Consider the following 11382-nt stretch of genomic DNA (forward strand, 5'->3'; position numbering starts at 1 on the left):
ATTTTCTAAAGAATTCCCAAGCATGTATTGGCTTCGCGCCGAGAGAATGCGGGTGGCTGCGTGAGGCCGAAGTTGATGTAGTGTCGAGCACCACGAATGCGAGCTATGTCCGAGCGCTGCTTTCTCACCTCGCTGTCGTCGCGGGCGGCTGGCTTTTTGCACGAGGATGCCCCGCGAGCAGCACGTCTGCCCCTGACTACAATTGAAGACCTCCTCGACGACATCATGCAGTAGGAGTGCCGAATCTGTAGGTTTCGTGCACAGTTGTCGGTGGCAGAATCTTGGTGAGGAATGCGGAGGAGGGGGCGAGGATACAGTGGGGAAGAGCTCGGATTTAGGTGCATATAGTGCCCTTCTAGTGGTACATATAGCGGCCGCGCGAGGACGCTTTTGATGGCCTATAAAAAAATAAAGAGTCACGCTCATTTAGTGTTCTATTCTGGAAAAAATTTGCCGAAACCTGCATATTGGCTAGAATTTTAAAAGTCAGACCAATATAGGGATCCGCTAGAGAGGGTCTAAGTGGGTCTAAGTACTGACTCGCACTTACACGGAAAAATCTATTTTCCGCCCAGCTACGGGGGAAATCCTACTTCCCGCCCTAGCGTGCGATGGATTTTAGGCCGCAGCCCACCAACGCGCATGAACCAGGAGCTTCGGGTTTTTTTTGGTTTTTGAACTTTCTGGAAGGTTTGGTCGAGTCTTTTCCTGGTTTTTCGTGTTTTTTCGGTTTCTCTTCTGCTTTTTCTGTTTTTCTCTTTCTTTCTTTCTGTTTTTGAACAAATTTTAAATTCGAGAAAATTTTAAATTCAAGTACATTTTAAATTTGAGCAAAATCTGAATGTGAGCAAATTTTGAATCTAAGTAAATTTCAAATTGGATTTTTTTTCAAATTTAAACAAAATTTCAAATCTAAGAAAATTTATGTCAGTTTTTTTGTTTTTGTTGTTTTTTTCATTTATCTTTTTTTTTTGAAAATACTAAACTTGTTTGGACAAAAAAATCAAATTTAAAAATTTTAAATTCAAGAAAATTGCGAATTCGAAAAAAATTCAAATCTGAGCAAATTTGAATCTGAGCAAATTTCAAATCTAAGAATATTTCAAATCTAGGCTAATTTAAACAAATTTTAATTTTGAATTTTGTTCAAGTGCGTGCGTGATTTTGTTCGTACGGAAGCAAAGCTAATGAGCAGTGTATATGTGTGCCCGCTGCGGCGCGGGTTAACGTCCGCCCACGTGCGGGAGCAAGCGGGCCGCGGCCCATGTGGTTTGGGTTTTGTTTTTTCCTTTTTTCTTTGGTTCTTTTTCTGGTTTGGTCGGTTCTCTGTCGGTTCCTTTTTTTTCTTTATTCGGGTTTTCTATTTTTTCTGCTTTTTTATTTTCCTATTTTTGAACATATTTTTTAAATTTGAGCAAATTGTAAATTCAAGAAAATTCTAATTTTGAGCAACTTTAAAATTCGATCAAATTTAAATTTGAGCAAAATTTAAATTGGAACAAATTTCAAATTTTGTGAAAATTTTAATTTTTATTAGGTTTTGAAATTTGCTCAGATTTAAATTTTGTCCGACTTTGAAATTTTTCAAGTGGTATGCCGGCCTGACACTAAATTGCCCAATTCAACTATGGACGGCCCAATGAGCTTAATCTCATCCCTTCCCGGACCATCTAAACAAGGCCCAACGGATTTGGAAGCGACACGCCATTTCCCCGTAATCCGTAACCGCCATGCTCCCCATTTCCGTTTCCCTCCACACTCCCCAACAGCTGCACTTCGTCTTCTCCGCTCGTCTCGTCACGCACACTCCCGGTCACCGTCTCCTCCCCCAAATCCAAACCCACGGCCTACGTCCATGGACGCCATGCCCGCATGCCTCCTCCTCCTCCTCCTCGCCCTCCCCTTCGTCGCCGCGGCCCAGTCCCGCCCCTTCGGAGGTAACTAAGCAGCGCCCGAGAACCGCCAATCAATTTTGGTCTGGTTGCTGAAATTCGTGAGATCTGATTCCGGGTTGCTCACCCCTCTGACCCGATCCAGGTGTGTTCGACGCAGGGGCGCCGCCGGGGTACGCGCGGTACGTGTCGGACGCGTCGGAGACGGCGGCGGAGGAGGAGTACGACTACATCGTGGTGGGCGGCGGCGCCGCGGGGTGCCCGCTGGCCGCCACGCTCGCGGGCCCCGGGGGCGGCCGCGTGCTGCTGCTCGAGCGCGGCGGCGCGCCCGCCGAGTTCCCCGCGCTCGCCACGGCCGGCGGCTTCGTCAGGACGCTCGCGCTCGCCGACCCCTCCCCGAGTCCGACGCGCCCGCGCAGGGGTTCAGTTCAGAGGACGGCGTCGCCAACGTGCGCGCCCGGGTGCTCGGCGGCGGCACCGCCATCAATGCCGGGTTCTACTCACGCGCGCACCCGGGCTGGTTTTACGGACACGGAGAGGTGCCTTTCTCCGACCTTTCTCTACTATTCGTTCAGACAAACATGGTTCGTCAGTTATACAGCTGCCAATTCTGCCATACAGAGATCCCAAATACGATATCCAAAATAAGAACATCCACGCCATTACTGGTAGTCTATCCATCCCACATTGCTAAGTTGTGAAAGTGATTTTGTTTGCCGATTGTTGGGGATCCAGGGCGCCGAGGTGCCGGACTGGGACATGCATTTGGTGAATGCATCCTACGAGTGGGTGGAGCAGGAGCTGACATTCCAGCCGGAGGTGCATGGGTGGCAGGCAGCAGTGAGGGCAGCGTTGCTGGAAGCTAATGTGACGCCGTGGAACGGATTCACCGTGGACCATGTCACTGGGACTAAGATCGGCGCCACCACCTTCGATGCATCGGGCCGACGCCACAGTGCGGCGGACCTCCTTGCTTTTGCCCGTCCTGGCCGTCTCCGTGTTGCTGTTCGTGCTACGGTCACGCGTGTCATCATCAACCCTATTGATCCAGGTGAGTGATGCCTTATTCTACTTCTTGCTTGTTTAGTTGTTTGCCATAATGCTGCATAACTGCATTACCATAAACTAATGTCTGGAACGAATCATTTACCTGTCATAATTCATAGCTGCATTAGAAAGTGGTGTCTAGAATACTTTCGTCAGTTTCGACTACAATTTGTTTGATCATGCCCAATAGCTTGAATGCTGGATTTCTAGAAACAAGCCATTCGCTGTAAATATGTAATCCATGATGCATGATGCAATCATGCTGTCTTTGGGATCACACTCACACACATGATAATGAATTGTCTAGACAAATGCTGACTTCTGAGTAGATAAGCTCTGGCAAAATCGTGATGTGCACAGCAGAGCGTAACACACTTTTAATATCATTTGTTCGGTTTCTGTTTTATACTAGTGTGCGCAGTAGCATGTGACACTTACATTTAGCTCAGAAATGGGTGCATAGCCATAACTAATAAGTTCATAAAGTATAATGAAAGATTAATATTAATAATAAATATAAAAAATGAGATTATGAACTCACAAATATAAAACATTCTGCATTTTTTGATATTTATTATTTGTGAGTTCATAATCTCATTTTTTAAGATAAAATATGTTAGAACATATTGAGAAATACAAAATGAGAAAGCAATCATGAATTAAGATAAAAATATGTTAGAATATTTAGTGGTCTATGACTGGATGCAAGATAACTTCCAAGAGTTCTGCTATATATTGAACAGAACCCAAGAGATACACCATCCATCTCTCTACATAGGGCTGTAGTAAACTACAATCAACAATGACGGTCCATGTTCTCTTGAAGGCCATGCCCTTCATCATCATTGTCATCATTTACTCTTCCTCCCTCGCTACTTCTGACTATGATTGTAGCACGTCCTTGAGCATGGTGTGGCCATTTTGGAAGGAAGAGCTTGAAAGGGTTTATCTCTACTGGAGACAAGAGCCTTATTGGTGATGCATGTTGTGAAGAAATTGTATGTATCAATGAAGCAACATGTGCCCAACTCGTCCACTTGATATGTTCAGATAAGACCCATGAATGTTCACGGCCATCTTCGATGCCATAGGTGTCTACATGACCATGTAGCTGACCTTCACCTCCTTTAAAGTAAGGTCGAGGATAATAGACTTGAATAATCTGTATGTGCATGAATGGTTGCATTTTGGGTCATGAACTACTTCATACTTCTCTTGTTTCAAATACAAAAGTATAAAAAACTATTGAAGACAATGCACATACACATTTAATTTCACCTTCAATAGTTTCAAAATTAAATTTCCATGCAGGAATTATTCATGAGACCAACAATCTGGTGTAATATCTATCAAGACATCACTCACTTACTTAATATAAATAATTCTACCAAAATTTCCTCAACAATGTAAAACACGACCGTCGATATTGGGTACCACAATCATTAATTTTGTCAATTTCAGCCATGAGCCAATATAATTGACAGTGATGCAACTTTTCATATATTAGAGATCAGAGAAATCATTGTTCCCACTATTCATTGAAATTGTGGCTGTAATATACTTTAGTTTCCCAGCTTGGGCATGTATGCCTTTAATATGTTTTTCACGCGCACTGCCCAGCTAGCCAACCTTGTGTGGTTGTGCTGGTGTATTTCCCTTACCAATTCCATTTGAGCTTACCTGAGACTGAGAGAGTAGAAAATATTGTTTTTTATATGTGCTGCGTTTGTGATTAAATCGCTTCAGAAGCTAGATAATTGAAGATCCTGGTTGGTTTCACAAAAAAACTATTTATTTTTAGACTCGTGTGTATACGTGTGGTCGCCCACAACTGGTAGTTCACTAGTTCTGCATGCTTGAAAATCTGTTCACAAAGCAACATTAATAATCCTCTGATTCTCTCTAGTTCAAAATTAACTGCCATCTCGTGTGTTCTTGTCATGGCAATTGATCCTTTTAGGATATGCCAGTGTGACATTGGTGTTTTTCTCGTTGCTTTGCCCCTAAATATTTTCTTCAAGCTCCATCACTGCCTTCTGTTACCTTCAGTTTAACCCAAGCCATCCTATTCTTAGCGCTTAGCAGTGCCAAAACTTTTCTCCCCAATGTCTATATAAAGTGATCCATCTCACATAACCTTAACTCCTGGTAACAGCAACCACCACTTCTTGAGCGTTTGCACAAGTTTGTTTCAAACTATTCTGCCTAGAGCTCCAGCAAGCATCTGATAGTATATTATTTCCTATTTTCCAAACACCCCACATGATAGCAGTAGTTAGCATCTTAATGAGTTAGTTCTTTGAATTATGGATTGGAAATAAGCAATATATCAAATACCAGTTCGCACATGCTGACCGCACATTTCAGAAATTTCAGACCTGATCGAACTACTAAACATGGTTATCACTTCTTGTGAAACTGGCACTAAAAGCTAAAAGTTTTGTGGATATTTATAGTGTCCACTTCATTTATGATTGCTCAAGTTCCAGGAAAAACAGAAGCTTAACGGTGGAATGTACTTGTACTAGTCTACCAGATTAACTCCTTTCCATTATAAGCTACCATAAGAATTATCCTGAACCAATGGTTTTCATGTACTAGCATATAAATGTTAGTTCCAAAATGTGCAAGTATGAGTAAATTTTGACTTCTTCTGTATTTATCCAGCTGATCGCCGTGGAAGGTCACGTCCAGCAGTAGGAGCAGTTGGCGTTGTGTACCAAGACCATCTTCTACAGCAGCACCATGCCCTATTGCGTCCAGGTGGGGAGGTTATACTTTCTGCAGGTGCCCTAGGAAGTCCCCAGTTGCTGCTTCTGAGTGGCATTGGCCCTGCTAGCGATCTTGCATCCCTTGGCATCTCTGTTTCTGCTGATGCCCCTGATGTTGGGAAGCATATGTTTGACAACCCTCGTAACGGCATCTCCATCATCCCATCAGTCCCTATTGATCACTCGCTTATCCAGGTAGTTGGCATCCCTTCTGCTAATGGGACTGCCTCCTACCTTGAGGCCGCGTCATACATCGTCCCCCTTGCTCCCATGCTGCGCCCTGGTCCTTTTATGAGCCCGTCTTCTCCACTCTATGTTACCATGGCAACTATCATGGAAAAGGTTCCTGGCCCACTTTCTGAGGGTTCACTCTGGCTATCATCACCCAATCCGCTGGAGACCCCCTCTGTGCGGTTCAACTACTTCAGCCGTCCTGAAGACTTGGCACAGTGTGTCGTGGGTGTGCGCCGTGTGGCACAAGTGCTCCGGAGCAGGACAATGGATATATTCCGTTCGCCATTAGGATCTTCGAGCCAAGGTAGGAGAGGGCCTGTTAGGAGGGACTTCAGAATTGTTGGGGCAACTCTGCCACTTGACTGGAGTACAAACGATACATCTGTGGCAGATTTCTGCAAGCGGACCGTGACAACGCTGTGGCATTATCATGGGGGGTGTGTGGTTGGAAGGGTGGTTGATAAGGATTTCCGAGTTACTAGCGCGCGTTCTCTTCGCGTGGTGGATGGATCAACATTCAGCGTGACACCTGGGACAAATCCTCAAGCCACGATCATGATGATGGGCAGGTATGACTTTGGACAGCTCTTCTACCACTTATTTTACAGGAGAAATAATTGTCTGTATTGTGTTCAATATTAGAGATCGTTCCGAGCAATGTTATACTACTAACTGAGACATTCATTGACATGGTTGATACCTAACAGGTACGTGGGGCTGAAGATGATTGGGGATCGGCACAGCAGAAGACTAGTGAACAACACATCATCATAACCAACACACCCCCAATGCTTCTGAACATCCAATAACACCAAGTATTTCAGTGACATCCTACAAAGTGCGCCGTATTGCCCTTCCATACATCCAGTGCATAACATACTGCCACTGCTACTTTTTTGTTAGTGATACAAAACGTGTAGGGGTAATAATGATCTGTATATACTACTGTACAGTGATAAGCATGAATGAGGAAAGGAAAGCAGGAGTTGCCTAGCTATTACGTTTTTGCAAAGCGAATGGTACAGGACAGGTGATTGCTGCATTTGCTGTTTAGTTATTGACAGTATACGGGGATGGCCGGATATGATACTTTTAGTGAGTAACAGCCCGCTACTTTTAGTGATTCAACACACGAAAAGGAATACATGGAGCTAGTGTCAGGTGGATCTTGAAACCACACATACCGCCCAGGAGCTCAGGAGGTAGCAAAAACCTAGCTAGGCTATGGAGCTTCAGTGCCCGAACTTCTTAGCATCGAACATTCTCGGCCTTCAGGCTCTGTACCACATTTAGGCAATCCAAAGCGTCTTCCTGACATGGCTGAGTAAGTTGATCCATGAAGAAATGGAGCAGTCCTAACTGTCATCAATAGGGCCGCAACGGCCATTCAAGCCGACGAGACGGCGCCCCTGCTGCACCCATCCCGCAACGCCGCGCGAGCACGGAATAGAGGCAAGCAAGCCTCCTGCGCTACAAAAAAAACCGCTCCGCGGGGAAGTGTTCCAGGTCCCTCTCCACTAGCTGCCGCACCTTCGACTGTAGGGACTCCAGGTTCATGAGTGCATCCATGAAAACTTCCTGCATGTGCAAAACCTCACCAAAACCTCATCAAGGACCTGTTTGGTTGGTAACACTGGGTTTTCTCGTATGCGTGGAAACAAAAAACGGACGTTTGGATGCCTACTAAAGAAAGATTCCCTGCATCACACTAAGTTTAAAGGACCTGTGAAAAGTATGTGGAGGAACGCTCGATTCGGTTGTTTCTTGCGATGTAGCATCGTCTTGCGCTCGCTGGGGCAAAAATACGCCGCGTTGATGCGGGGAAGGGATGGCAGGAGCCCGTGATGTCTACGCACGCTTCTATTCCTGTAGACAGTGTTGGGCCTCCAAGAGCAGAGGTTTGTAGAACAGCAGCAAGTTTCCCTTAAGTGAATCACCCAAGGTTTATCGAACTCAGGGAGGAAGAGGTCAAAGATATTTCTCTCAAGCAACCCGGCAATCACAATACAAGAAGTCTCTTGTGTCCCCAACACACCTAATACACTTGTCAGATGTATAGGTGCACTAGTTCGGCGAAGAGATAGTGAAATACAAGTGGTATGGATGTATATGAGTGGTAATAGCAATCTGAATAAAATATGGCAGCGAGTAAACATGCAACAGAACAGTAAATAAACGAAGTTTCGGTGCTTGGAAACAAGGCCTAGGGATCATACTTTCACTAGTGGACACTCTCAACATTGATCACATAACTGAATAAACAAATACTACTTTATCTACACTCTCTTGTTGGATGACAAACACCATTCATTGTGTAGGGCTACAAGAGCACCTCAATGCCGGAGTTAACAAGCTCCACAACATTCGATGTTCATATTTAAATAACCTTAGAGTGCATGATAGACCAACGCAATTATACCGAGTACTAACATAGCATGCCCTGTCAACATTAGCTATGAAAGGGGAATAGATCACATCAATACTATCATAGTAATAGTTAACTTCATAATCTACAAGAGATCACAATCATAACCTACGCCAAGTACTACATGATGCACACACTGTCCACATTACATCATGAAGGAGGAATAGACTACTTTAATAACATCACTAGAGTAGCACATAGATGATATTCAACTAGATCACAAAGCTCATGATCACATAAAGATCACATGGGAGAGAGAGATGAACCACATAGCTACGGTAGAGCCCTCAGCCTCGGGGGAGAACTACTCCCTCCTCATCATGGAGACAGCGACGGCGATGAAGATGGCGGTGATGTCGATGGAGATGCCTTCCGGGGGCACTTCCCCATCCCGGCGGCGTGCCGGAACAGAGACTTATGTCCCCTGAATCTTGGCTTCGTGATGGCGGCGGCTGCGTAACTTTTCTCGTCCCGTGGCTTATTCTTCCAAAGTTTTTAGGTCAGGAAGGCTTTTATAGGCAGAGAGTCGGAGTCGGAGGGGGTCTGGGGCAGCCAGACAACAGGGGGGCGCCCCCCCTTGGGCCGCGCCGCCACCATGTGTGGTGGCCCTGGGCCTCTCCTCTGGCCCCTCTCCGGTGTTCTGGAAGCTTCGTGGAATTATAAGATACTGGGCGTTGATTTCGTCCAATTCCGAGAATATTTCTTACTAGGATTTCTGAAACCAAAAACAGCAGAAAACAGGAACTGGCACTTCGGCATCTTGTCAATAGGTTAGTTCCAGAAAATGCATAAATATGACATAAAGTGTGTATAAAACATGTAGGTATTGTCATAAAACAAGCATGGAACATAAGAAATTATCGATACGTTGGAGACGTATCAGCATCCCCAAGCTTAGTTCCTACTTGCCCTCGAGTAGGTAAACGATAACAAGGATAATTTCTGAAGTGATATGCTACCAACATGATCTTGATCAATACTATTGTAAAGCATATGAGATGAATGAAGTGATTCAAAGCAATGGTAAAGATAATGACTAAACAACTGAATCATATAGCAAAGACTTTTCATGAATAGTACTTTCAAGACAAGCATCAATAAGTCTTGCATAACAGTTAACTCATAAGCAATAAATTCTTAGTAGAAAGCTTTGAAACAACACAAAGGAAGATATAAGTTTCAGCGGTTGTTTTCAACTTCAACATATATATCTCATGGATAATTGTCAACATAAAGCAATATAACAAGTGCAATAGGTAAACATGTAAGAATCAATGCACACAGTTGACACAAGTGTTTGCTTCTGAGATAGAAAGAAGTAGGTAAACTGACTCAACAATAAAGTAAAAGAAAGGCCCTTCGCAGAGGAAGCATGGATTACTATTTTTGTGCTAGAGCTTTTATTTTGAAAACATAGAAGCAATTTTGTCAACGGTAGTAATAATTCATATGTGTTATGTATAAGACATCCTATAAGTTGCAAGCCTCATGCATAGTATACCAATAGTGCTCGCACCTTGTCCTAATTAGCTTGGATTAACATGGATTATCATTGCATAACATATGTTTCAACCAAGTGTCACAAAGGGGTACCTCTATGCCGCCTGTACAAAGGTCTAAGGAGAAAGTTCGCATTGGATTTCTCGCTTTTTGATTATTCTCAACCTTAGACATCCATACCGGGACAACATAGACAACAGATAATGGACTCCCCTTGTAATGCTTAAGCATTCAACAACAGATAATATTCTCATAAGAGATTGAGGATTTGTGTCCAAACTGAAACTTCCACCATGATTCATGGCTGTAGTTAGCGGCCCAATGTTCTTCTCTAACAATATGCATACTCAAACCATTTGATCATGAAAATCGCCCTTACTTCAGACAAGACGAACATGCATAGCAACTCACATGATATTCAACAAAGGTGTAAAAAGTTGATGGCGTCCCCAGAAACATGGTTATCGCTCAACAAGCAACTTATAAGAAATAAGATACATAGCAACATATTCAATACCACAATAGTTTTTAAGCTATTTTCCCATGAGCTATGTATTGCAAAGACAAAGAATGAAATTTTAAAGGTAGCACTCAAGTAATGTACTTTGGAATGGCAGAGAAATACCATGTAGTAGGTAGGTATGGTGGACACAAATGACATAGTTTTTGGCTCAAGGATTTGGATGCACGAGAAGAATTCCCCTCAATACAAGGCTAGGCTAGCAAGGTTGTTTGAAGCAAACTCAAGTATAAAACGGTGCAGCAAGACTCACATATGAACATATTGTAAGCATTATAAGACTTTACATCGTCTCCTTGTTGTTCAAACACCTTAACCAGAAAATATCTAGACTCTAGAGACCAATCATGCAAACCAAATTTTAACAAGCTCTATGTAGTTCTTCATTAATAGGTGCAAAGTACATGATGCAAGAGCTTAAACATGATCTATATGAGCACAGCAATTGCCAAGTATCAAATTATTCAAGATATTATACCAATTACCACATGAAGCATTTCCTGTTTCCAACCATATAGCAATTAACGAAGCGGTTTTCAACTCCGCCATGAACATTAAAAGTAAAAGCGAAGAACACTAGTGTTCATATGAAAAAGCGGAGCGTGTCTCTCTCCCACATAAGCATGAATTTATTCAGAGAATGAAAATAACAAAACAAAAATAAAAGCACACAGACGCTCCAAGTAAAGTGCATAAGATGTGACGGAATAAAAATATAGTTTCACTAGAGGTGACCTGATAAGTTGTTGATGAAGAAGGGGATGCCTTGGGCATCCCCAAGCTTAGATGCTTGAGTCTTCTTGAAATATGCAGGGATGAACCACGGGGGCATCCCCAAGCTTAGACTTTTCACTCTTCTTGATCATAGTATATCATCCTCCTCTCTTGACCCTTGAAAACTTCCTCCACACCAAACTCGAAACAAACTTATTAGAGGGTTAGTGCGCATAATCAAAAATTCACATGTTCAGAGGTAACACAATCATTCTTAAC

The 11382-nt window shown here is 43.4% G+C and overlaps 1 protein-coding gene across 1 annotated transcript; it reads left to right on the forward strand.

Annotated features, from left to right (window-relative positions):
- Nucleotides 1-1855: 1855 nt before the first annotated feature.
- On the forward strand, nucleotides 1856-6908 carry LOC124684531 ((R)-mandelonitrile lyase-like). The gene is given in 6 exon segments (XM_047218822.1): nucleotides 1856-1937; nucleotides 2053-2283; nucleotides 2286-2431; nucleotides 2628-2943; nucleotides 5607-6513; nucleotides 6652-6908. Coding segments are annotated over 6 exon segments (1749 nt in total). The 3' UTR covers nucleotides 6719-6908.
- Nucleotides 6909-11382: the final 4474 nt, after the last annotated feature.

This window comes from Lolium rigidum, chromosome 1 (assembly GCF_022539505.1).
Source record: "Lolium rigidum isolate FL_2022 chromosome 1, APGP_CSIRO_Lrig_0.1, whole genome shotgun sequence".
NCBI classification, from domain to species: Eukaryota; Viridiplantae; Streptophyta; class Magnoliopsida; order Poales; family Poaceae; genus Lolium; species Lolium rigidum.